We start from the raw sequence: 25,886 nt of genomic DNA, 5'->3' as shown, positions 1-25,886 counted from the left end.
CCAGGATGGGGATGGAGCAACGCAGAGTGCTCGGGGGCTTACAGAGCATCCCCCCTGCACCTCAAACCCCTGAGCACCCAGCACTCACCCGGCAGACAGACATCTGGTTGGTGGTGAGGGTGCCGGTCTTGTCGGAGCAGATGACGGAGGTGCAGCCCAGGGTCTCCACAGAGGGCAGGCTCCGGACAATGGCATTCTTCTTGGCCATGCGCCGCGTGCCCAGCGCCAGACAGGTGGTGATGACAGCCGGGAGGCCCTCGGGGATGGCGGCCACTGCCAGCGCCACCGAGATCTTGAAGTAGTAGATGGCCCCCCGAAACCAGGAGCCGCCGTGGACCGGGTCGCTGAAGTGGCTGACGTTGATGACCCACACGGCGATGCACACCAGGAAGATCACTTTGGAGAGCTGCTGGCTGAACTCATCCAGCTTCTGCTGCAAGGGGGTCTTCTCAGGCTCGGTCTCCACCATCTGGTTTCGGATCTTCCCGATCTCGGTGTACACTCCTGTTGCAATGACGACCCCTACAGCCTTCCCAGCGGCGATGTTGGTGCCCTGGGAGGGAAGGAAGGGGACAGAGTAGGTGTGTGGGCATGAAACCTTTCAGCCTGAGCAGGGAAATGGGGCGCTTGTTGTGAAAGGAGAACTTGAGATCTTGGTTAAGGGGAAAATGAGACATTCTGGGGTTTTATATAAACCCACCCTAAAGCAGCTGGACATCCCTCCTGAGAACTCTCTCATCCCTTGAGGACTTGACTTCTGACAGGAGCATGAGCAAGGAGGAAACCCAAATGCAATAGCTCCAGGCTCAACCACAAACCTTTTCCTCACCCATAATGCATCCTACCTGATGGAAAACCCACAGAGGTTGCCCAAGGCATTTAAGGGTGTCATAACCCAAATGAAGCAGGTCCTTATTTTTATGTATGTGGGGCTGCTCTTGTGGATTTGAGTCTTTCTCATGCATGCACTCCCTTTCACTGTTCAGAGATCTCCCATGTCCATCACCCTCTTCACTTGGTGACTCTTTGGAAAACCACAGGAGAGGTGAGGACAGGCATAAAGGACTTACGGAGAAAAGCATGTTCTTCTTGTCCTGGTTGACAGCCCGGGGGTCGGGGATGGGGTCAGCATGTTTGATCACTGACACAGACTCTCCTGTCGAGACAAAAAGGGGAGATGAACCACCTGTGTTTCCTCTCCAGCCTTTGCTCAACGCTGCTCTGAGCCTTTCTAAAGCAGCATTTTGCCATCAAACCATCCATCATGGGGATGTCAGAGCTGGGCCAAGGCACTCTGAAGATGAGGGCTGCAGAGAAACAACCTGTGCACAGCGCTAGGAGACATAAGCTCCTACACAGCCCAATGGGATGGGGCCAAATCCCTGTGCCAGGGAGCCCGCAGGTCAGATGGGGATTGTAGGGCAGCACAATGGGAAAGGTGCTGGTCCAAAGCCAAGTTGTACGGCGCTTGGAGCAACCTGGTCTAGTGGAAGGTGTCCCTGCTTGTAGCAGGGGGTTAGAACTGGATGAGCTTTAAGGTCCCTTCCAACCCAAACCATTCCATGATTCTATGCAAGCCATTCTACTGAAGGTTTATATTTTGTCCTTTGCAGATTTGCCCTTTTGCTGCACCTCCGTTTGCCCCTGGAGAACTAAGTTAATGCAAAGCCATGTTTTGAGGAGATCACATGCCTTTCCTCATATTTTTAACATTTTTCCTGATTTCTTTTCCTTCCCTGCTGTCATCTCCTAACTTGATGCATTTACAGAATCATGCAAGAGGGCTGAAATACTGAAAGCCCTCTTTGTTATCTAATCATTCATCAAATCACAGAATGGTTTGAGTTGGAAAGGACCTTAAAGATCATGTAGTTCGAACCTCCTAGCCTTCCTTCACAGCAGAGAGAGAGATTTCCTGAAATATCACAGATTATCAGCTTTACAGGCTTTTCCAGAAGCCTTTTTTGCTTAAAAAAAAAAGAAACCAAATATTGTCACCTCTCTCTGAAGTCATGAGGCCTCATGCACCAGTGGTCACCATGCAACGGCTGCGTGGGGGGAGACCACTGGCAGGGACTGAGCACCTCCTCCCATGTGTCGCACAGGAAAGCTCCATGCTTTGTGCTTTGCAGGAGGGATGCCCAAGCACCAGGCTCATCTTGCCTATGCCATGGTTTTTAGATGATGCTGGGACCTCCCCATTTTGTTGTCCCACCCGTTTCCCACCCCAGCAAAGCACTTAGCCCAGGATCAGTCCCCAAATCTAGCTCCAGAGAGAAAGCTCTGCCTTCAGCTGCCGCCTTTGCCCCATCAAACGTGCACATACCTGTGAGGATGGACTGGTCAACCCGCAGGGTGGTGGACCGGATTTCGATGATCCGGATGTCCGCCGGCACCTTGTCACCAACTACAAGGACAAGAGAAAAGCAGCTCCATCAGGTGCCCCCAGCCCTGCCCATCACCTTCCCCAGCTGCCACCCGAGCAAAACTCGCTGTGGTTTGAGCCAGGTTTGCCAGGACAAGCAGCAAAGGCAGGAGCTCTGCATGGGGCAGCCAAACCAAGGCATGGCCCTGCCCCAATACATCCCAGTCTCTCCTCTCCCCTGCAAAACCACTACAGCACCCTCCATCTTCCCTCTTCCCTGCAAAAAACCCCAAACGTCCCGGTTTTAGAACAGCCTGAGCCTCTCAACATCACTCTTAACCCTGTTTCAGGGCTCCGTGGGCTGACTGGAAGCTGTTGACACTGGACGACCTTTCCTGGCTGAGACAAACAGCCGTCCATGGGTCTCCTGGCACGGCAGGGTGGTTACGGGTGAAAGCAGCCCCATCGACTGACAACCACCAATCACCACCCTCCGAGACGCCCGTGCTTCCTTAAAAAACCCATTTAAAGCTGTTTTTCCTGCTGGGTTTCTTCCTCCTGCTCCCTTATCGGCTGGACACACCGCACTCCGGCACTTCGGAAACACTGATGCAGAGCGAGCCCTGGCTCAGAGCACTTATATCCCTTGCACAACACTGCCGGCTTGGCTGCTAAGGAGTGTCTCAGATCCCAGACTTTAACAAGCACTTCCTCCCGGGGCTCGTAAAACCACCTCTGAGCACAGCGGGATGGGGCTGGCATTGCTCCATCAACAGCCATCTATTCCAGCTGCACATCCCAGTGCTCTGGGATGCAGCATGAAACATCTGCTGTCAGGACAGACCTGCCCCGATCCCCAACGCACCTGGTTTTGGGGGGGGACTAAGCACAGGGACCCACAGATCCCCCAAAATGTTCACTTCATGCACTCAGACTTCAGAGCACCTTAATGGGAGCAAAAAGCTCCACTACTCAGGCAGCTTGGCAGTGGGGTGGCAAAGCCAGGCATCCTGTCCCCTACTTTCGAACATGACTCAGGCAGATGAGGAGGGAGGCTGGTCCTTTGTGGGGCTCAATACATGCCAGAAATCCAGAGAGGGACTTTTCACAAAGGAATATAGTGACAGGACAAGGGTGGATGGCTTTAAACTGACAGAGGAGAGATTTGCAACATTGGGCCCCAGGGTGGATAGTGTGATAGCATCCCAGGAGTCTTGCATGGCATAGGACAGACTTCCCATACAGACCTGGAGGCTGCCATTAGCCAGCTATTGAACACATCACCCAAGCACGGCAAGTCTCCCCCGTCCCAAAAGCCAAGGGAAAAAGAGGAACCAGACACTGCTGGAGGAAAGCAAGAGCAGGCAAGACCACCTGATGGAGCTCCCTCAGCAATGCCCTGCCTGCTCTTTTTGGGTAAGGCAAAAAGCTGGTGCTGCAGCTGAGTTTAATCCATATATAGATGCCTGCACAAGGGCTCACCTCAACTGCCTTGTTACAAAAGGGCAAAAATCAGCTGGGAGCTGGGTTTAAACAGCTCGCCAACTTGCAACCATCAAAGACTCATAGAATAGTTAATGGACCTTATGATCATCTAGTTCCAACCCCTGCCATGGGCAGGGATGCCTCACCCCAGACCATGTCAACCAAGGCTCTATCATCCCCCTCTTAGTGCAGCAGCCCAATTTATTGCCTTTGCACAAGCAGAAGCCAGTCCCTCCTGCGAGCACTGTCCCTGCCATCCCCAGGATGTCACCCAGATACCCACTGCATGTTCAGAGCTATTGCTCCTGGTGCACTTTCTGATCAGGCAGCCTGACTGCATCCTCACCACTTGCTATAACCTCCTAAACCCAGTTAACTTGCTAATGATTTGCAAATGCCTCCAGAGAGCTCAGCTCTTTCCCTCCCAGTGATGATGCTGGCTGCACCATTAAAAAGCAGTACTGGGGCTGCTAGCGGGCAGGCAGCAAGCACTCGATTTGGGGGAAGGTGGCAGAATTTAATCAATTATTAATTAATTAATTTAATTAAAGGCCAGGTCAGCAGCTGGAGTGTATTTCCAGGGCTGGCTTGGGAGCACTGCCAGCTCACCCAGCTGAGGCTCTGGCCTGTGCTCCTCTGCTTGATCCTCCCTGCATTATTCTTATGTTCATCTTCCAGCTAAAACCCAAATGGAAGACATAAATAACAGCGAGCTGGCTGGGCGCAGGAGGGATTGCAGCATGTTTCCACTAGCAAGGCCACGAGGAGGAAAGGAGAGGATTAGTTTTGTGGCTCTGGGGGTTTACAGCATCATTTAATGAACAAACAAAATGGGATAAGCAAAAGGCATCTTCGTTAGGTCTTGCACGGCAGGCAGGAGACCCCCAGGCATCTTTTGTTGAATGCAAAACCCCATCAGAAGGGAACAGATAAGTAAAAAGCACCCTGCAGACGGTCCCCTCTACCTCTCGCCCTTCCCAAATGACAAATTCCCGTTCCCAAGGAATCCTGCCCACACAGCAGGACCAGCGCTGCTGCCTGCAGCACTGAAACCCCTCCATGCTGGCGGCAGCGCTCGCCTGGCACCACTGCGCAGCACCCAGCACCAGCCCTGTCCGGGGGATGCACGTGGGAGAGCTGCTTCCAGAGAGAGGGAATCTTGGCGGAACACTGAATGTTCTTCCAGTTCTTCTAGAACATGGGGAAACCCCCCCGAGATGCAAAACCTCTGCCAGAAATACACACTTCTTTTTTTCCTTTCCTGCTGTTCTCTACTGCCTCATGCTCAGGGCAAAGCCTCAGCAGGCTGATGAGCCCCAGCTTTATCCCAAATCATTTCACCTCTCTGCATTTGAAAAGAGAAACTAAGATCTCAAGTGTACACCAACACGGTACATGCCTCGGTGGCCATGCCTCCAGAGGAGATGCACATGGACACTATGGCACTGCCACAAGGACCACGGGGTGTCCATCACCAAAGCTCCCCTGTCCAGCACCACCTCCCCATCCCACCCTGTGCCCTGGGGTGGAACCCTACCTGCCACCTCCACAATGTCCCCAGGAACAATGTCCCGGGCGCGGATCCGCTGTACCCCGCTGCGGTCAGCACGGATCACCTTCCCCATCTCGGGCTCATACTCTTTCAAGGCTTCAATGGCACTCTCGGCGTTTCTCTCCTGCAAGTGGAGGAGGAGCAGAGCTGTCAGTGGTGGGGTTGCTTGTGCCACCAGGCTCCTTCCCTACCTGCTGCAAAGACAGGAACACCCAAACCGTGGCCCTGGCTTCGGCACCCATTTGCACCATGGATGGGGCAAATGCCATGTCTTGTTCAACTGCTCTGAAATGGTCCCCACTGGCTTAAATCACACGAGGTCTTGGACACTGAGACCTAGTTTGGGCCATTCTTGGTTTGGGAAGCAGCATGTCCCACCCAGATATATTTTTCCCCATCCAGCAACCCTGCCTCAGATCAAGCTGCAGATAAATAAATGCCCTTTAGTTGAATATATACAAGAAGAGGAGCATCACTGGCAAATTGAACCTTTGAGAAATGAGTTTCTAATGGCAAGAAGCAACCAGACCTTCAAATGAAGTGTCTCAGCCATGTGGAGCAGAGACCTGCAGGGCAGGCGGTGGGAGCTGCAACTTACCTGCCACACACCCACCACGGCATTGGCGATCAGGATCATAATAATAACAACAGGCTCCACGAATGCTGTCGTGGTCTCTTCTCCTTCTTCAAACCAGGCCAGGATCTGGTGGGCAAGAGAAGAGAAGGACCACAATGTGATTGAAACAAGCACCAACACTGAAATATCCTACAGCACTGCTGCTACATCTCCTTCATTCAACATGGACCTTCCTCTGGCTCCTTTGCTCTCTGGCTGCCACCTGGGTCCATGTGTGCCCCGGAAGGTGCCCGCCCCAAGCCCAGGGTACTTACGAAGGACAGAAAAGCTGCCATCAAAAGGATGCGGACGAGGAGATCTTCAAACTGCTCCAGCACCAACTCCCAGAGGGACTTTCCTGGTGAGAAAACACGAAGCCAAGCACAGTCAGTGCTCAAAAAAACCCAAGGCCCCAGAGGTTTATACCACTGTGGCCACTCAGACCAACAGGAGCCTGTCCCTTGGTCGCAGCAGAGCTTCTCCAGTGCCCACTGGCCCTGGGCACTAGTAAGGATGTTGAGTGCTGCAGTGGGGGATTTTTCTCTCTAATGTTAAACACCTTCATTTCTGGCATTGCCCTGGTTTTACTGTGTCTGGTTTTAACTACAGAAACCAAATCCTCTGTGTTTCTATGCAGATCTGGCAGCTTTGTCATCACAGGAAAGCTACTGCTGTCAGCCCAGCTTTCTCTGGGATTAAAACCAACATCAAAAGACCCCAGAGACTCCCTCCTCTTTGTCCTTCCACCCAGACTCAAAGCACGTACCCAGCTTCACCTCTAGCCCGTAACTTACCTTCTTCTGCAGGGAGCTCTGTGCATTTTCATCGACAGCCCAGCGAGCAAAACAAAGTAGGAAATGACAAAAATAAAAAGATTAATTAGTGATTTGGGCCCAGACTACCAACCCTTATGCCCCAGCAGTCCATTCAGTACCCCAAAATGCAATTTGTTCCACACATATTCCTGCATCAAGACAGCTTGTCCTCAAACTTCTCTGACACCAAGCAAGCAGCACTGGACGTTCCCTACACCAGGGAAACATTTCCCTGTTGCAAGCAGCGCCTGTAGCATCTACTGCTGCACTCAGCCTGCCTGAAACATATCCCTCAGGAGCTGCCCTCTCCAAATCCAGGACACAAAGGTCCAACCATCCTGTAGAACGCCCTGCCAGAAACCCAATATGGACCCGCTGGGGACTGTAACTTTCAGATGACGTTTCCTATTCATCAGTCGTACTTTACAGCCTGCAATGCTCCTGGAAAGAAACCCAAAGCTAATGCTCAGCTGGTCCAAGCTGCCCTCCTGAATCCAGCCCGGTGGGCGCAGAGCCTCCATCCACACTGCTCCCAGCCACCTGCACAACCTGAAAAACCCCCAAGAGCTCCTGAACACCACTGCTGTCTCCCCAAGACTGCCACATGCCCACGGGATGACCACTACCTTCATATGCCACACGCACTGAAGGGTCCCAAGGCCACTGGGCAATGAACAAACCCCAGTACCCACCTAGGGCATTGCTCCTCACCCATGCAGTACAGATGTGCTGGCGCTGCCATCGACAAGGTTTGGCCAAGGACTGCAAGGTCAGACCAAACCCTCTGCCAACTGCCCAAGGTGGGGAAATGCAGACAGAAGAGGAAATCCAGGATTCACTGAGCACAGCAGAGCTTGCTGGAGAAACCCAAGCCACAGCCATACAGCAGCAAACCCTCCGGAGCGCTGTGCTTCTGGCTCAAAGGCATCACACAGCACGGCAAGGGATAGCAGGGTACCAGCACTGAGGTGACAAGGTACCAGCACCAGTGAGTCTGGGTAGAAAACCTCCCAACAGAGAAAACTTCAAGCAGACCTCCCCAAAGAGCTGTCCCAAAGCCTCTGCTGTCTGCCGCCTACTTCTACACCCCATGGGGTGACAATAAAACAAGAACTTCTTCTAAATCCTTGAGTTTCTGGACGGGAATAAGGGACCAGCTGGAGTTCAAGGGGAATCGGCCCAAGGCAGACACACTTGATGCCCCATCACTAGACCAAATGTGGGGTTGTCCCCAAGCACCCCCAGCACGGAGCACTGAGCAAGGGCAGGAAGTGAAACCTGCTCAGCCATTTTCCATCATCTATTTTCATTCAGAGAAACAAAAAAACCCAACCAACAACCAAACCCAAACCCACCTTCACTGAACAAACCGGTGAAAACAAGAAGCCTGAACGCATTTATGCTGCAAACTGCACCAGCTCCTCAGTGCTTAGACACGCTTACTATAAGTTGTTTTAAACCCAGGTACCTCCTAGATAAGGGTACTCTGATGCCCTGCCATCGTGAGAAACAGACCAGTGTGTAACACCTATAATTATTCTTACAGCAGAGAAGTCTAAGTGTAATCTTGGAGCAGCTTCAACGTTAAGATCACCCTACAGAGCATGTCAGAAGGAAAGTGGCTCTTCCCCGTTTTGCAGCCGGCTCCTCTCCACCCCCAGCTTCCTCTCCCCAGCCCAGAGAGCCACCACAATTAAAAGTAGAAGAGATGTGCTACTGCTATTTCCATCCAGGCTCCATTCTGAGGGTGCGAACATGCGAGGTGAGAGGGCTGGAGGCAGACGGATGCCACAAGGGAGGCAGTTGGGGCTCCCGCAGGCTTTGGCTCTTGGGGTACCCAAGGGTGACTTTCCACCCCAGCAGCCACCCGAAATGCTGTGGTCCTCTTAGTGCTTCTCCCCCATGAGGTTTGCATGAAGAGCTACAGAGATGCTGTTTGCAGAGCAGGGACTTTGCATGAGCAAAGACTCAAGTATGAGAACAGGTTTCTGTGAGCTCAGGAGGAAACACGTGCACCGGGGCAGCCAGATGAAATACCACCGGTGGCACAGTGACACTACGCTGTCGCTGTCACCAAACCTCAATCATCATCAATGCTGCTGCAGACGTCTCCCAAAAACACAATTCTGAGTATACTGAGAACCAGGCACCTCCCCTGCCATCAGTGGCTCCTTCCACTGCCCTTCACATGGCATCTTAGTGCCCATTTTGCACCAAATACCCAGAGAAAAAAAGGCAGAAAGTCACAATAAACCCACATTTTTGGTTCTGAATCAGTCAAAACTCACCAGAAAACAGGAGTGTTTGGGGCCAAAGCCTCTCCCTCTGCCTTCCAAAGTGTCACTAGAAATAAGAGGGTTTAGTACCCACCAAAACCCAAGTTTTATGTGACTCAGCCCCATGGCACCGAGCAGGGCAGCAGAGCTGGTGCCGCCGAGCTGCAGCACTGCCATGTCCCCACCGCATGCAGGGAACCAGCACAATCCCCAACCTGCAGCTCCCTTGGGACAACACGGTGAACAGTCAGGCTGAAATACAAACTTCTAGCTGGCAGCTGAATAGCCCCTTTCTTTGGTTGAGGGCTCAGAGCTCAGCATGGAGATGCTGCTCTGTGCCCAAGCTCCCCAGTAAGGCCAGAAGATAAATGCAGTAACAGCACCAAGCGTAGAAAGTGACACTGGTTGCTCAGAGCATCCCAAAAAGGGGCCACCCTCTTGCACCTTAAGTTTTCAGCATCCCAAGTGAGTAGTCCCATTGTGGGACCTGCAGCTTGCGGACACATATCTGCAGTTTCTCTGCTCCTGTTCTTCTGCATCACAGCTTTGGAGAGCAGAGCCAAGAAAGCAGAGATGCCACAGCAGGGTGATGGGTGTCTGGATGTCACAGGATCACTGCCACCAGCAGCAGAGGCGATCTCCTCTGGATTACTGAGCAGAGAGGTGCAGACAGCCCCAGCTCCACTCATCCACAGGGACACAAAACACAGCAGGCTCCCAGGACCGTTGAGGATTTGCAACTCGCTCAGAGCTTGTCAGATCATGACCTCCTTCCTCGCTGTGCCATCATGTCCCAGTGACTGTGGCCCAAGCTGGGCTGCAAAATACCGATACAAGATGCTCTAAGGGCACGCAACAAGCCCGGGGAGATGTGGTGCTGGCGTCAGGCTATTTTAGCCAGAGGTTAATCTCCAGCTCCTGCCAACTCAAACAGTGCTGGCAGCCCGCGGGCTGGCGCCTCCAGCATGGCAGGGCATGGGAATCAGGTGATGAAAAGGTAAATAAACACGGGTGCCACCCAGGAGCGAGGTGCAGGCTGCTGTCCCCGAGCTCTGTGCAGCCTTCACGTCCCCAGGGACACCCTGCCCTGCTCTGCAGGCCAAAGCAAACAAATCACATACAACAGGGTGGCGTTGGGGTCGCTTTAAGGAAATGTTTGGCTTTCTCCTGCTGAAACAGGGTCAGAAATTCCCAGATCAGCACAGCCCTACAGCAGCTGGTGCTTCTCCAGTAAGGTATCGCATCCCGCTCTGCTCTGGGGAAACTGAGGCACGAGGCGACACTCTCCCGCTCAGAGCCGGTGTGTGACCCGCAACAGCAAACATCTTGCAGGGAGAACACTGAAACACTGTTTTCCCCACCATTTCAGGAGCTTCCCTAGGATAAAATCAGATTTCCCTTATGGGAGACACTTCTGCCACCAAGTGATGTGGGAAGGATAATGGCACGGTGCCCACTGCGGGGGATAATGACGAGCATCACACCTGGGCCCAGCTTTCTGCTCCAAATAACTTCGAGCCATATTTCTTATGTTGTAAACTAATTTTACTTTTTGCCCCGCCTTTAATTTCTTTTTCCATATGCAGGTAAAGGGAAATGGATAGGCAAAACAAGGGATGCATCCAATTCCTGGACTTTGCCGACAGGCAGGGAAAAAGGCCCAAGTAAGTAGCGAGAAGGGTAAGAAAAACCTAGAACATCCCCAGTTGAGAAAGCAGCCCCCTCCCATGACATAAAGCAGGAACCCCGGCAGGGCTGCTCTGGGATCCTTCCATCACCCACAAGACACCAGGCAGAATAAACTGTTATTTTAACTGGTTGCCTTTCCCAGGGCCGGCTGCACTGGAAGGATCCCATCCCGGAGGGATGTCTGCTCTGCTTCATCCCCACTGACAGCCAGCACCGCTCCATATCACCGGCGCTCCGCACAACGGCCAGATTGCACAACAGGAAAGGCTTTTCCAGGTTGTTTTAACACAAGCTCAGCCCATCACCTGCTGGGTGTAAATCTGCCTGGGGATGGAGGCATGAAGCTGCTCATCACCTTGCCCCTGAGCTGCAGAAGTGTAAAGAACCAGCGTTTGCAAACTAATCCCGGGTGTTTTAGTGTGATCTGGGATGACAAACACTCAAAGCCTAATGGTGCTAATGATCCCTGATGGTCACAGAGGACAAACCACAGTTACCTAAGTGCCTCAGCCGTGTATTACTTAAATTAACCCACATGGCTCTGCTTTTATGAACAGCTTCACACCTGAGCTTCCTAAACGCTGCTGCACCCCTGGAGCCTGTCCTGCACCTCACATCTCATCCAAGCTCCAACCAGGCAGGACTCTGCTCCACTCGGGAAGAGTGGAACCTTTGGGATGCAGCTAAAGGGACTTTCTGAGCTTGCTTCAGCTTCTGCATGGCTGAGGTGGTCTTACCCTCTGCCTAACCCTGACATCCTGGAGCCCCGCTTGGCTGGAGGGGAAGCTGGACCCACAGACACTATGTGCTGTTGCACCAAGATGGGGAGCTAAGCACATCCTTGTGCCAGATGGCCGTGGACAAGCTCTGCTTCGCACCACAACCCATTCCAGGAGGATCTGGCTCTTCCCTGTGTCCTCCATCACACCCAAAGAGCTGGTTCCAAAGCCACGGGTGCTCTCCCTCCCATGTCTCTCCCTCCCAAGCGAAGGCAGAGGTGGCCCTGGCTGTGCTGTGAGTTGGGGAAGCACCTCCAGACCCAGCACCTTATTTGCTTACTGCTCACAGCTGCTTTTTCCTGCACACTGGGTGAGTTCTGGTTATGCACCGACTGCTCAGAGCTGCTTCAGAAGGCAGCAGGAAGAGAAAAGGAACGAGATACAACCCCTCTCCCATAGCAAACACAAGCAGTTTGCTGTTCCTCCAACTCCCCAACGCTCATCCCTGTTTGAGCCCTGCCCCATGCAGTGCAAAAGCCCAGTGCCTCTCTTGGCTAGGGGATCCACAGCCCCCAAATGAGCAAATCTGGGGCACGAGGAAGCACTGGGGATGGCAGCAGCCTGGGGTAGGCAACAGCTTGCAGGGCAGCACAGGAGGATGGTTGGCAGAGGTTTAAGGGATAGAAATGTCCTTGCTGTTTTCCAGGCAATGCTTTAGGGTGAAATGATCCAACCCGTTTTCTGGCTGGCACCCAGACGCTGCGAATGGCTCGCAATAAAATCAGCCCCAAACATTTCTGGTTTGGGTCTCAAGGCTTCCCGTGGCAGAAAAGGCTCCAGCCCAACTGCTTGTCCTACCCTCACCCTGCTCTTCCAAACCCACCAGTACTGAGCCCAGCCTAGCACCATCAGTCCCTCCAGGATGGTGACAGGGTCCCAGGGGAGAATAGGCACATTCAGGCACCCAACCTACAGCTGCGGTCAGAGGGGAGAAACTGGAAGGCTCGTTTATACCTTTTCTGGCCAGCAAAGCTTATCTCAGCAGGTCAGGGAATAGGAAACGTGGTTATCCTGGATGTGCCCCCAAATCCAGCCCTGTGCTCTCCCCTTCTCTCTGGAAAATCAGCACGATCCTGTGCTGAAGGATAAGCCACCACCACCACATCCCGCAGTCTCCAGGTAGAGAGAAAGAGGGATGGAGGTAGGAATGTGGCATCAGACTGATGGTCCAAGGAGCTGCATGAAATAAGTAAGGATAACCTTGCCTATCCCACCCGAACTTCCCTTCCTTTATTCTTGGAAATGGTTCATCTCCAAAACATTGGATAGCACAAGCTTCCCTCTGCCATGGTGCAGGGGGTCCCAGCATGGAGCCATGAAGCTTAGCCAGCCCCAAGCATCCTCCTCTCATGCCACAGTGAAAAGGAAATCAGTTCCCTGCAATAACCCACCTCCTTTTCTTAATGCTAGGAAAATAAGGGCAGATTTTGCCCATTTTGCCCCAAAAATGAAGCCACCTCTCAGGCAGCTCCAGTACCTATGTGGTGTTTGCAAGAATAATGTCTTGGGAAAATCTGGGGAAAACCCTAGGGAATTGTGGCCTTATCCCCCCCCATCCATGTCCTCACAGGTACCCAGCAGATCCCTGGGATCATTTTGGGAGTGGGAGGGAGCCAGGCGCAGGAAACCCATGGCTCCAGGCTGGGATGGATTACTTGAGCAAACTAAAAGCAGCGGTTTGTTCCCTCCTGCACCAACGCAGTGGAAAGAATTTCCAGCTCCGGCTCCCGGGTGGAAAAGCTAAAAATCTGCATTTAAATAGTAACAGGTTTTGGAAAAAGAAAAAAAAAAACCCAAAAAAAAACCAAAAAAAAAAAAAAAACCCACCCCACTACAGGAGCTTGAATAAAATAAAGCTGAAGCTCGGGTGGGTTTTTTTTAGGTTTGAGGTTATGTCAGGTTTTTGGTTTAGCTTCTTATCGCTGCTTTGAGCAGACCCTTTCCATAACTCCAGGGAAAGGCACAGGATGACTCTGCTCCATTTGGGAACCTTCTGCCAGAACTGCCACAACCCCAACCAACGCACACACTGCAATTTCAGTATATCCTGTCCTTTCACCCTACAAATAGCATTTTATTTCCTCCTTTATTGCCCTAAAACTGTTTTCTTCAGCTCATTTCTCATTGATGCCCCAGTGGTGATGCCCAGCGTTGCTTTTTCACCCTTTTGGGCTCTGCTGCAGCCTGCTCCCGCATCCCAAGTGAGATGCCCAGATGCCACCCTGAGCCAAACCTGTTTCAACCCAGCACACGCTGGGAATATTAGGGCTGAAAAGGCAGGTAAGAAAATGAGACTAGGATGCATTTTCAGAATAGGATCTGTTTGTACCTGGATGGAGGAGAGATGATGCTCAGCATGCAGCAAAGGACTGCTGTGGCTCAGTGTGGGGAATAGCATCCCCTCAAAACTGCCTCCCTGAGGATCTGGTGAGTGTTTACACTGAGCCAAGCACCTTCAATAAGGTTGTAAGCCTGATTTAGCGGTGGCCTTGGCAGTGCTGGGGAATGGTTGGACTTGATGATCTTAAAAGTCTTTTCTAACCTGGTTGATTCTGTGATTCTATCCCACTAGCCAAGTGCTATGGAAAGTGCAGGAGGCTCCTGGTTGCTACATCCAGCAGTTAAGATGCTGGCAGCATCCCTGCTTAGAGGACACTTCTTCCATCACCCCACAGCCGGTCCAGGGGCTCTCAGTATTGGAAAGCCCGGTACCCACAGCCCCAGGAGAAGACAAGCAGGGAAGAAAGGGGTTACCTTCCTGCTGCTGTAACCCCAGTGTCTTAAACTGCATAAAACTTCCTTCCTTTCCCCCAAACAAGGGCTCACTGCAGCAACCCTGGCACAGCGCAGCAAACTATTGGCTTTGCTACTCTTTTTGCTCAACATCTTGCAATTTGGCAGGTTTTCGATTGAATTACAACCGGTGTGAACCCAACTCCTGAGACACCTGTAAGAGCCAGCCTATGGGGGTTTGCAAGATGAAACCCCCCAAAAGCAAAGCCCCAAACCAGTAACATCAATTTAAAAAGAGGAAAAAAAGAACTACAAGATATTGCTTTTCAATCCAAACAACATTTTCACTCCTTCCCTGCCAAGATAAGGAACCTGCTCATTCTCACCCCTCCGGAAGCTGATGCTTTGATCAATACATTTAACTGAGATGTTTTAATCAATCCTGCTGTCACCTGTAGCCAAGCTACAGCATACAAGCTGGGCTGTGTATTTATGGACCAGGAAAGCCCAAACTTTGCATGCTAGGTTGGAAGAAGACCCTGTCCCAAGCTCATGGCTGCAAGAAGCCAACTCCATCCTAAAAGCACAGAGCTCTGGAGGGGGTGGGCTGCATTTTCCCCATGTGTTTGTTTTTGGGAGGAAATGCCTCTGCTACAGCAAACCTTTGTGAAATTTGAAGCTGGAATATGGGATCTCAACCCATCTCCCATCTGCTGGTAGATAAAATCAGGCTGATAAAACACAGCCAGTGTATCCATAGGGCAGTTCACCCTCCGACGGGTGCCAATGAGCTGCTTTTCCACTCAATGAGCTCAGACTGAGATTAATACTATTAATTTCTGTGCAGAACTCCATGCCCCGGCTGACCTGGCTCCCCCCTCACACGCACACACACTTGCTTTTTCTGGTATCTGTTCTCAGAGCACAGTCTATTTTCAGCAATCCTCTTGGATGGGTTTTCATGGAAAATGAAGGCTACACTGCCCTGGGTTTAGATTAGATCAGAAGAAAAAAATTTCTGTAGGATAGAACAGATCTGTTGTTCTGGATGGGAAAAAGGGGCGAGTTGGACAATTAATACTTTTCATGGATGAACTCTCTGGGGATCCCACATGTCTGTGTAGCTGAAGCAGTTCCTTTCCTGGAGCGAGATACATGGAGATCCCTGGAAACATGAGTCTCATCTAAGAGTTTTCCATTATCCCCTTCCAACTATGCATGATATCTCTGTGTGTGTCTAAGGATGAAATATTTTATATATATGTATATATACATGATACCTATATACATTGTGTTCAAGGATCAAATCTTTTATATAGATGTGTATATATACATACACATAGATACCTATATACATTTATGTCGAAAAAGGGTGAGAAAGGGAAGAATCATTTGAATTAGGCTTTATAAATCAAAAGGAGCCCCAGAAGAGGCCTGAGCCGCGGTGCAGAGCAGCCCCAGGTCACTGCAGGACTCTCCTCTGAAGAGGAACACATCAAAACACTACTGCTCCTCTGATGGGTCTCCATTTACTTGCTGGCAACAGAAGGTCCCTGACCCCTAAAGCACGCAAAAGCCCAGAAAACCTGCCAAACCCCCAAGGACACAGTGGCTGGAGGAGAACCCTCAGCGATGGCCGGAGCGGGAAGACCATGGACACAGCTCCATTGCTTCCCGTCTCCCGCCCCGCGCGGCTCGACCAGCCTGGTTTGTTTTTATTTTTCCACTCGCTCCCCACATTTTTCTTATTTTAGCCTTTCTGTTGACTTGGAGGTTGCAGAATGGAAACAGAACAGTGCAAACAGGCAGGTAAGGGGAGGGTTATCCCGACCTCGGCTGCCCCGCGCAGGCGCTCGGCAAACTCCAGCTGAGCCGACAGACGTGTTACAGGGCAAATCCCGGGGGATTCGGCCGTCGGAGTCACTGCTCGGCTAATTGAGTTCCTCTCGAGGATCTCTGTGCTTTCACTCCCCACGGCGAAGGAAACAGAAGAGAGAATCTCCCCCACCCACACACCCCTCCCAAAAAACAACTGATTTTTATCAGCAACAAACGCAAGAAAAACTGTTTTCAAATCAGAAGGAAAAAAAAAAAAAAACCACCAAACCAACAAATCCCCATGTAATAAAGCAAATATTTAACATAAAAAACAGCCCTTGCATTCGGATGGGGGGTGATTTTGCAAGGACTCCATGGATTGTCTTCAGTAAAATGAGGAGGAAAAAAAGGCATTTTAGCCATCTATCCCCAGGAGGACACGGACCCAGCACAAGGGACAGCTTTTCACCCAGCTCCTGGGAGCAGTACGGCCACGGCTGGTGGCTTTGGGACCACACGGTGTGCTGGAGGTGGTTTCATGAGGATGGAGAAAACCCCTCAGTGCTGGGGCTGCCCCATCGCTCCCGCAGGCACCCGACACAACCCTGCCCCTGGGTCTGAATTAACTCACATCCCTGCCCCGCCTCCCCCCCCACTGGTTTAAAATACACATAGTGGCTAAATACCAGGAAACACCCGAAGCAAAAATACCACGGACAGGAACCCAGGGGCACAGGGGACACGCAAGAGCAAGAAGCGGATTTCCTCCCCAAAACATCGCACCTCTGATGGCGACGGTGACCCTGCCGCGGGGCTGGGCCGGGCCACCAGCACCGTGTCTCTCGTCCTCGAGTGCCTTCACCCGTCAGCATGGGACTGACAGCTCTCGAGACGGGAAAACCCCATCTTTTCGTTGTCTGGGTTTTGTTTCCCCTCCATAAAGGGGTCTTTCATGCAAAGGTGGCTCGTGGTGACTTGCAAATGTCAGCGTGGGTTAAAAAACCCCTCAAAGTTATATATATAATCTCAAATGGAGAGATACATAATCTCAAATGGGACACACACATACACATATATAATATATAATCTCAAATGGGACACACATATATATATTATATATAATCATAGAATGATTCAGGTTGGAAGGGACCTTAAAGATCATCCAGTTCCAACCCCAAATGGGACACACATATACATATAATCTCAAATGCGACACACACATATATATTATATATAATCTCAAATGGGACATATATATGTATTTTTTTATATATGTGTGTGTATATATATAAAAAAAAAAAATATATCTCAAATAGGTTCATGTGGGAGCACAAGCGACAAAGCCAGGACCTATGTCAGCACACCCAGCAGGTTGCTGACCATGTAAATTTTAGGAGGATTTTGATGATCAGAGCTGAGACACCTACTTTTAAAGGTCCTATAGGTTTAGGCTTCAAAAAGATGTACAACATTTCAGATTACAGCCACCACAGGTCACAAAGAGATGCCATTGCATGGCCTGAAGAAGTCTGATGCCTGGGGACGCGCTGGACCAGGCGGCACACAGGCATGGACCATGTCCTGGGAGGTAGATGGGATCACTACCAAACCTGACTTTGGACCTACCACCTCTGTGGGTGAGAAAGAGAAAAAGCTTTTACAGAGTGATAACAAGCAGCCAAACCTCAAAACCTGGGAGATTCCCCTAGAAAACCAGCAAATATTAGCTATCGACATGAGGTTAACTGCTGGTAAGGCTCAATTCAATACCTCTTCGAAAGAGAAACACTTTGCACTCAAATCTGACCCTCCTCTCAGGAGATGACTGGGTCAACTGGTGCAAGTCACCTGCCAAGCCATGGCTTGGACAAGACCCATTAGCATTAACTGCATTAATCCTAACAGGAATAATGAGTCTCCTGCCTCAGCATTGCTCATCACTACCTCTGCAATCATTGCTGGATGCTGGTGGAGCAGGCAGCTGCCTGCGAGGGGTTAACCACCCACTGAGGAGCCTCTGGCGCACGCTCACGTCATGGAAATACTCAAGTAACCACAATTTTCTCTATTGCTTTTTTGGCTCTGGTTCTTCAACACTTCTACACTTCCAGCCCAGATCTCTGCTACCTGTTTCCCAGCGAGGTAATTGTACAGAGACAGCAGCTTGAGCGAGCAGCTGGGGATCTGTTTTTAACACAGGTTACTGTTATACTTTCTACCTCCAATAGTACCAACACTGAGAGGTAAAAAAAGATTGTGATTCACAATACAAGGAAAACCAATAATAATCAGATGCACAGCAATAAATGGAGGTGGGCTGGGGGGTTGGTGCTTTCTGGATCCACTGTGTTGGACTGAGCCCCAGACAGCTCTGTCCTGCTGCTGCCTGCCCACCCACAGCAGCCATGGGCCCCTCTCCTCCATCCATTCCTTCCACTTTCCCCAGTGCTCTCAGCCTTCCTAGCATCAGCTGTTTCTCCTGCCTGAGGTGCACCAAGTGGCCAGGAGGAGCTGCCTTCGTTGCCTTCACCCCACCTGAGATGCAACGGGAGGTCACCCATGAGTGCTATGTGAGAATCAGGGGAAGAGGAAGGAAAAGAAAGCATAAAAGGAAAAGCAAGCAGAAAACTCAATCCCTCTCCTGATAATCACAACCTGCCTTAATATTTCCATCCTGTAATTGAGACCACAAGAACCAGCAATGCTCCTGGAAAACATCAGCCCAGCAGCTCGGCTTCCAGTCCCCATCCCGCTCCCACGCGCCTCTGGTTACTGAACTAACCCACAGCAAACCAGCCAGCCCAGGAGACAACGTCCTCATCTTCACACCATCACTGGTTGTGATTAGCAGAGTGAGCCAGTGGGCTAGGCAGGGAGCACCGCCCTGTGTGCCAGAGCTGCCCCAAGGGGCTTTTCCCAGGGAAGAAAAATAAACAGGAGGTTCAGAGCATCCTTGTGCAATGTCAGCAACTGACGCTACCTCCTGAGAGAGGTTTGACATTCTGCTTTTAATGCCCTAATTCCCCATGGAGTATGGCTTAGGTGTTGTTCATAACTTCTTTATACTCCTTTTAACAGCCCTGAAAACATTAAGGGGGATGAGGCATCCACTGACCCACCAGCGAGCTCAATGTACCAAGAGGATTTTGTGGCTGCTCTGGACACAAGCGGTACCTCTCAGCAAGGAGCCCCTTTCCTGGGAGCAGGGCTGGACCAGCTGGGTGAGAAGCACAGGGTGCAAACACTCCGTATCTGGTTCACGGCTTACAAAGAATAACCTTTGGAGAGGCATCAACATCCCAACTGACCCTACAAAAGGTGCACGTAGAAGAAAAATCAAAGCTGGCTCCTGCAGAGGTCTGAGCAGGTGAAAAAGCATCAAACCACCTCATTTTTCAGGGCCGTGACAATGAGAGCATCTCAGGGTTGCATGCAACCCCACCAGCCCCACAACACTGCTGATGCCTTTTGATAATCAGCATTGGGGATGGCGTGGGTCAGCTGTGCTCACGCCAGTTCGAGTGCTGCACAGGGCAGCTCTCACCACCAGAAAACAACCACCATCTGCTTTAAGTTACCCGAAGCTGCATGTGCTCAGCCCTGCTTCATGCCAACATCCACAATTTTGGGCATCCAGCAGGGATGTCCCACAAGGGTCTGTGCCAAAGCATTCGCTGGGCTGTGGATGTGCCAGGACAGACCTGATCCACAGGACAGGGGTGATTCATCAGCAGCCAGGAGTCTCCTGCTTTCACACCATCCCTTTTGCAGGAGGAGATCAAATGCAAAGTGAAAAGGCAGCGACTTGGACGCTTCTCAAAAATTAAAATTCCCCTTGGTAGGAAGGAAGCAAAAGCAACACCAGGCATTGGGTGCTGCTTTTAAGGCAAGAAAAATGGTTTTGAGGGGAAGCTTTAAAAACAAAAAAAAAAAACCTCAAACCCTCACTTGCAGCATAAACATCATTAGTATTTTTCAGAGATTTACCCTGGGGCAAGATGACCATGGAAACACGACTCAGTAGCTTAAAATCAGATCTGGTGATTAGAAAAGGCAGAAAGACCAACGCCACTGCAAAGGCAGAGAGCAGATGTGTGGCTACACAGCGATGGCAAGGGCTGTACTAGGTTGGCCAAAAACACTCAGCTGGGATAGGGAGGGCCAAATCAGCACCTGAAACACTGGGGAAGAGGATTAGCCTGGGGGAAAAGGGGTATTTTGCTGCTCATGGTGGCTTTGCAGGACCCACTCCAGCCCCTCTATGGAAATGGCACATCCTAAGCTGTTTCTGGGCATCCACAGTGCATCCTCCTCTATCAGTGTTTTGTAGCACCAGCTCCAGCATGTCCTGGCTTTAAAACCAGCCATGAAATAAAAATATTAATCAACTAACACTTGTGCCGGGGGGGTTGAAAAACACAAGACATGGATGTGAAATCCTTTCCCACTAGCACAGCCCCAGCCTCTCCTCACTCTGGAGATTTCCCCTCCCTGGTTCCTGCAGTGTTTTAAATGCAGGCATCAGCTTTTCTGAACACTGCTGTTCATTCACAATTTGTGAAGGTAGGTAGGGAAGCAGGTAACCTCAGAGGACACCACAAGGATGAACATCCCGACTTTCCTCTTGTCCAATTAGGAAAATTTGGTGTAGTCTCCCCCTAAATTTGACACTCGCAAGGTTTTAATGCCTCAGCATTTCTCCTAAGGGAGAGGATTGGGAGGAGGAGAAGGAAAAAAAACCCATAGCATGTTTATGAATCAGTCTGTGAAGCGTGTGTTTCGGGGGTGGAAAAGGTGGGCGATGCGCAGAGGAACAGTTAGATGAGTCACAAAATGCTGCTTTTCCTCTCCTTGCCGGCATCACAAATATTCCAGCGCGGAAGAGAAATTGTATTTCTTTCTTTTTTTATTGTCGGGAGGGAGCTGGAGCGTAACCTTGGCTGGGTAGCAACCGCCAGCAGCGAACCCCACTTAGAGTACGCACAGGGGCGCCTGCATGCACACGGGTGTGCTGATGGATGTACATACACATGGACATATGCACACACAGCCCCGGGTATAGGCTGGGAAAAGGATGGAAATAAATAATGTATCAGTGGGGTTTGCTGCCGCTTCTAGCAAAACAGGGGTTTGGATGTGTGCTCACGTCAAAGAGCAGGAAGCTCCTCGGGAATGAGCCTCAGTGGGTTTCAGGAGAGTGGCAACACATCACAGGCTGAATTTGGGCTTGGGGATGTCTCCTCCTCCCACCCAGGTGGGCTCAGGCACACACATGTGCAAAAATACACACAAGAGCTCCGAGATCCTGCAATCAAGCTTATGGAGATGTGGAGAGGTGTGTAATAAAAGAAAATCCAATTTACCCATGGGTTTTGAGCTCACCCTGTTGAAGCCGGCTTGAGTACCACTTCAACCAACCACCACGTAAATACTGTTATCACCGCACTTTGCAGTGAGGCAGAGGAGGTTTTGAAGAGCATCAGGTACCACGCTGGGGTCAGCCCCAGGAGCAGCGAGGGTGAGGAAGAAGATGGGCAAGACCTGGAGGAGACCTGATCCTGCCCGGTGGCATTCCCAACCCCGGACGGCAGCAGGGCTTCTGCTCTGGAGTACAAAGAGAGATGAAATGCAAGAAGAGATAAACGCCCCTATGCTGCAAACAGCCGAGCACTTGACTCCACTGACATTCACAGTCCATTTAGGTTACTGACGAAGCAAATAAAATTATGCATATGCACTAATGCTAGCAATATCCCGCCTGACACACACAGTCATTTACACATGGAAATCCATTTACAAGAGAAATCAGAGCTATATTTAAAACAGAAAAATCACTTAACCATCCACGGGGCAACTCCTGTCTACATCTGTCATCCCTTAGCAAAACTAGGATCATTTCAGGGTAAATTGTGCCCTGGTTTTATATTTAGAAAGAAAAACGTTTGCCCCCCTGTGCCCCCCTGCTCAGTGCATTAAAAAGAGATGCACATTTATTGCTTTTGTATTTTTGTGGGTTTGAAGCGTTGTAGTGTAAAAGCAACCTGTGGAGCTCGGTGCTGGCAGATGGGAGGAAGTACAAGGAAGCACCCGCCTGGCACACGTGGAGCATCCAAAGCATTTATTAGTTAAAACTGACTTTGGAGATTCAGAAGCCTTTTAAGAACTGCCATGGTGAGACCTAAACGTTCTGTGGCTTCTCCACATTCCTTGGCAAACGAAACAGCCATGACAGAGCTGAAACTGGAACACAAGCTCTTCCTAACAGAGAAATATCTTCTTCCAGTCCAGCAATCTACATCTCACTGCTTGGCTGCCAAGCCACGAACTGGAGATATTAAATTATCAGTATTGCTCTCTGTTTCCTCCTGCAAATGTAAATATGAGCACTGGAACTGAAAAAGCAATTGTAGGCTCCAAAAGAATACTCACCCCCTAAAATATATACATATTTTTAACATAAAACACACAAACGGCCACTGCTTCTCACTTAATGCTGGAACTCATTGCTCCAGCATTTAAAATGCATCAATAGAATAAAGAAGCAGCAGAGAGCAGCTCTCTGAAGTATGCCAGGAGGCAGTTTTTAAGAAGGATGATGTATTTTAGATTGTGATTCATGACCACACTGGCAGCTTGATTTCAGGTGAAATGAATGAACGCGAGACAGGAGGCTGTGAAAATGAAACTAGCTGGAGCCCAAGGGCTGCTCTGCACTTCGAGCCACCCAGGCTTTGAATCTCCTTCCCCCTTCTGCACAAGCTCAAGTGTGTCACCAAATGGCCTCACACTTCCGCTGCTGGAGTTTAATTAAGCCTAAATTAAAATGCAATTTAATACAGGTGATCTTTAAGCCCAGCTCACCATCCCACTCTGCTCCCTGGAGCAGTTCTCCCACATGGGGCACCCAAAGGCACCCCAGCACAGCCAAGCAGGCTGGCTCCTGCCGCTGCAACACAACCTGCAAGTTCTCACCATGCTGGAAAAAAAGGCTATTTGCTTAACATCACGGTTCTAAACCAAGTAAACCACACAGGGTCCCATTCTGTGTGATTTTAAGCTGTGCTAACCTGCCCAAATCTCATCTGTGCCATGAGAAAAACAGAAATACAGCACAAAAATTGCAATGATTCAGAATTCTTAAAGAAAATCTTTGACCACTCCTTCACTGCTGGTTGCACTGCCCATGTTATTGCTCTCAGTGTCCATTCACATCACTGTGAGCTGTATTGTGCAGGAGACGCAGACCTCTGCTTCGAAGGCAAAAGCCACAGGATATCCCAAAGTCAGAAGCTCTTGCAAATTGATAGCCTGCAAGAAACCCAATACTGAACTTTATGAGAAGCAAAACTAGAGAGAGGCAAGCACGGAGCTCGCCTTCATGGAGGAAGGAAGACAAATAAAAAGACAAACTAACTGCCAAGGATAACCCTTTGCTTTGCACCTACATCAGACGCTCGAGCCACCTTTCCCAAGGACAGCCCAATGCCACCAAGCAGCCAACGTGCCTGACTCAGTGACGATGATTCACTTGGACAAACAGGAGGATGAAGCCATTATGAGCTCCACAATGGCAATGCCCATAGGTGACACGCTGCTGAGCGTGGCACAGAGCACCCATCACGTTCCCATGGGGCCAAGGGTCGGCGCAGAAACGTTGGGAGCAATTATACCTTGAAATCGGGCTGAGCACCTGTTTAAGGATGTATTTTGCATTCGGCCCCCACAGCAGAGGGATCCCTCCCCTCCCTACTAACCAGATAGGTCCCCAGCTGCCTTCCTCCAAAACCAGGTCAGACAAGGGCAGATGTGATAGATGCTCCACTGCTTACACCTTGTGCAGAGCGCTCCATGGAAAGAGCTTCCAAGTGCAGTCCTGACCACACCAACTCAGGGAGAAAAGCACAAGCTGCCTGATACGGGGAGTGCTGGCAGCAACGGGGACCACAAGCACAGCCCAGCACACAGGACTGATGCTCACAGGGCTCGTTTGGAGTCTACGCAGCCCTCCCGATGAATAAAGATGCAGACAGCAATCCTGCCAGCATCTGCTTGGGGTTTCCTTAGCCTCATCCGTTAAGGATCAAGCAAAAAGCAGATGCAACAAGCTCCAAGCCAGGAGAGAGTTTACACGCTTATCTCCTTGCACAACTTCCAAGACAGGACTTGCTACTCCAAAGCACTGGAGCAAACTCACCCTAAAACCCTCTTGTTTCCATGCACAGAGTCAATGACCTACGTCCCACCACAGCCTGAACAACCACAATCAGTACTGATTGGGTAGGTTTAGGCACCCCGGCAAACCCCTCCTGTGCACACTGAGCACTTGCAAACCACGAGGTTAAAAACTGCCCTTATCCAGCCCAGAAGATGTCCAGCTGCTCAAAGAGGGCTCCCCGGGTCAGCGGGGCAGGCAGCGAGGCCGATGCACATCCCATCAGCCTATCTCCCCCTGCCACCCCTTCCTCTTCCGCAGCAGCACCCAGGGCCCAGCCAGGGCTGTGGCGAGCCGGGAGCGGGGTCCCCCCACTGCAACACCTCGATTTTGGGGCTTCCCTCTTTCACCCACAGGCAATGGGGGGACCTCCCCCTCTTCTTCCTGACCGCATATCCGTGTCCCTCCGCCACTCCGCCAGAGGAATTACTACCCCGCTGCCAGCACCGTCCGGCCGCCCATACCTCGGTAATTCGGCAACTGAATTAAGCCGGCAAACGTTCTCCTAATCAACAGGTATCACACAGCAAATCCCCACGGCTCCTCCGGGGCGCGAGGGGATGCTCCGGGGGGACCCCCCAGGCTTCACCCCGGCCCTTCCCGATCCCGACGGAAGGTCCCAGCCGCCGCGGTGTCCCGTTAGGGCTGCCCCATCCCGCCGTCCCGCACTAACCATTGGGGCCGTACTTCTCCCGGCTGCGGCGGACCTGCTCCGGGCTGAGCCCGCAGCTCTCGCTCACGCCGAAGCGGCGGAGGACATCGAGCACCGGGAGGCTGTGCGCCGCCTCCATGCCCCGGCCCGGCCCGGCAGCTGCTCGGCGGGGGCACACGGGGCGCCGCTCGCACGGCGCTGCCTCGGCACCTCTCCGCCCGCACCGGGCCCGCCTCCGCCCGCCGCCCCGCCCCGCCCCGCCCCGCGCCCAGCACCGCCCCCCGCGGGCAGCCCCGCACCGCTCCGCACCGCGCCGGGGGCAGCGGGGACACCCCGCGTCCGGCACCCGCCCGTCGGCAGCACAGTCCGTCCCCATCGTGTTTTCATCACAGACTGGTTTGGGTTGAAGGGACCTTAAAGCTCATCCAGTTCCAACCCCTGCCCCGGGCAGGGACACCTTCCACTAGAGCAGGTTGCTCCAAGCCCCTGTGTCCAACCTGGCCTTGAACACTGCCAGGGATGGGGCAGCCACAGCTTCTCTGGGCACCCTGTGCCAGCGCCTCAGCACCCTCACCCTTAGTTTACTTAATCATTCCCAACCCCCTCGGCAGTGATGCTGGCGGCCAGGGCAATCCTGCCCCAGGAGAAACGTCCCCAGGCAGTGGCTGCTCCTTCCGGTGGTGGGAGACATGGGAAGGGGTCGCCCAGCCCTGCCTGGGCAGAGCGTGTGCTATGTGAGGAGAGGGGGTGCCCACATCGCCCCTCATCCGGCTGGAATCGAGCTATGCCCCATCCCTGCTCCTCCCACCCTGCTGGCAGGCCCATATCCAGGGGCAGTGTCTGATGGCAATGGGAGCCCTGGAATTACAAACCACTGCCGACACCATCCCCATT

At 51.6% G+C, this 25,886-nt stretch overlaps 1 protein-coding gene across 2 annotated transcripts in view; it reads right to left on the bottom strand.

Moving 5' to 3' along the window:
• Positions 1 to 25,182, bottom strand: part of ATP2A3 (ATPase sarcoplasmic/endoplasmic reticulum Ca2+ transporting 3) — a 52,885-nt gene extending 27,703 nt beyond the window's left edge. For both annotated transcript variants that reach the window (XM_030472545.1, XM_030472547.1), the window contains exons 1-8: positions 25,014 to 25,182; positions 6,813 to 6,830; positions 6,294 to 6,376; positions 6,001 to 6,105; positions 5,388 to 5,526; positions 2,327 to 2,407; positions 1,071 to 1,156; positions 89 to 553 (exon numbers count right to left, since the gene is read on the bottom strand). In XM_030472545.1, the coding sequence (XP_030328405.1) occupies positions 89 to 553; positions 1,071 to 1,156; positions 2,327 to 2,407; positions 5,388 to 5,526; positions 6,001 to 6,105; positions 6,294 to 6,376; positions 6,813 to 6,830; positions 25,014 to 25,131 (1,095 nt within the window). In that variant the 5' untranslated portion in view covers positions 25,132 to 25,182. The remainder of the gene's footprint in view (positions 1 to 88; positions 554 to 1,070; positions 1,157 to 2,326; positions 2,408 to 5,387; positions 5,527 to 6,000; positions 6,106 to 6,293; positions 6,377 to 6,812; positions 6,831 to 25,013) is intronic.
• Between the last annotated feature and the right edge of the window lie 704 nt (positions 25,183 to 25,886).

This window comes from Strigops habroptila (genome assembly GCF_004027225.2).
Source record: "Strigops habroptila isolate Jane chromosome 13 unlocalized genomic scaffold, bStrHab1.2.pri S16, whole genome shotgun sequence".
Taxonomy (NCBI): Eukaryota; Metazoa; Chordata; class Aves; order Psittaciformes; family Psittacidae; genus Strigops; species Strigops habroptila.
This window is presented reverse-complemented; position numbering and strand designations above follow the sequence as displayed.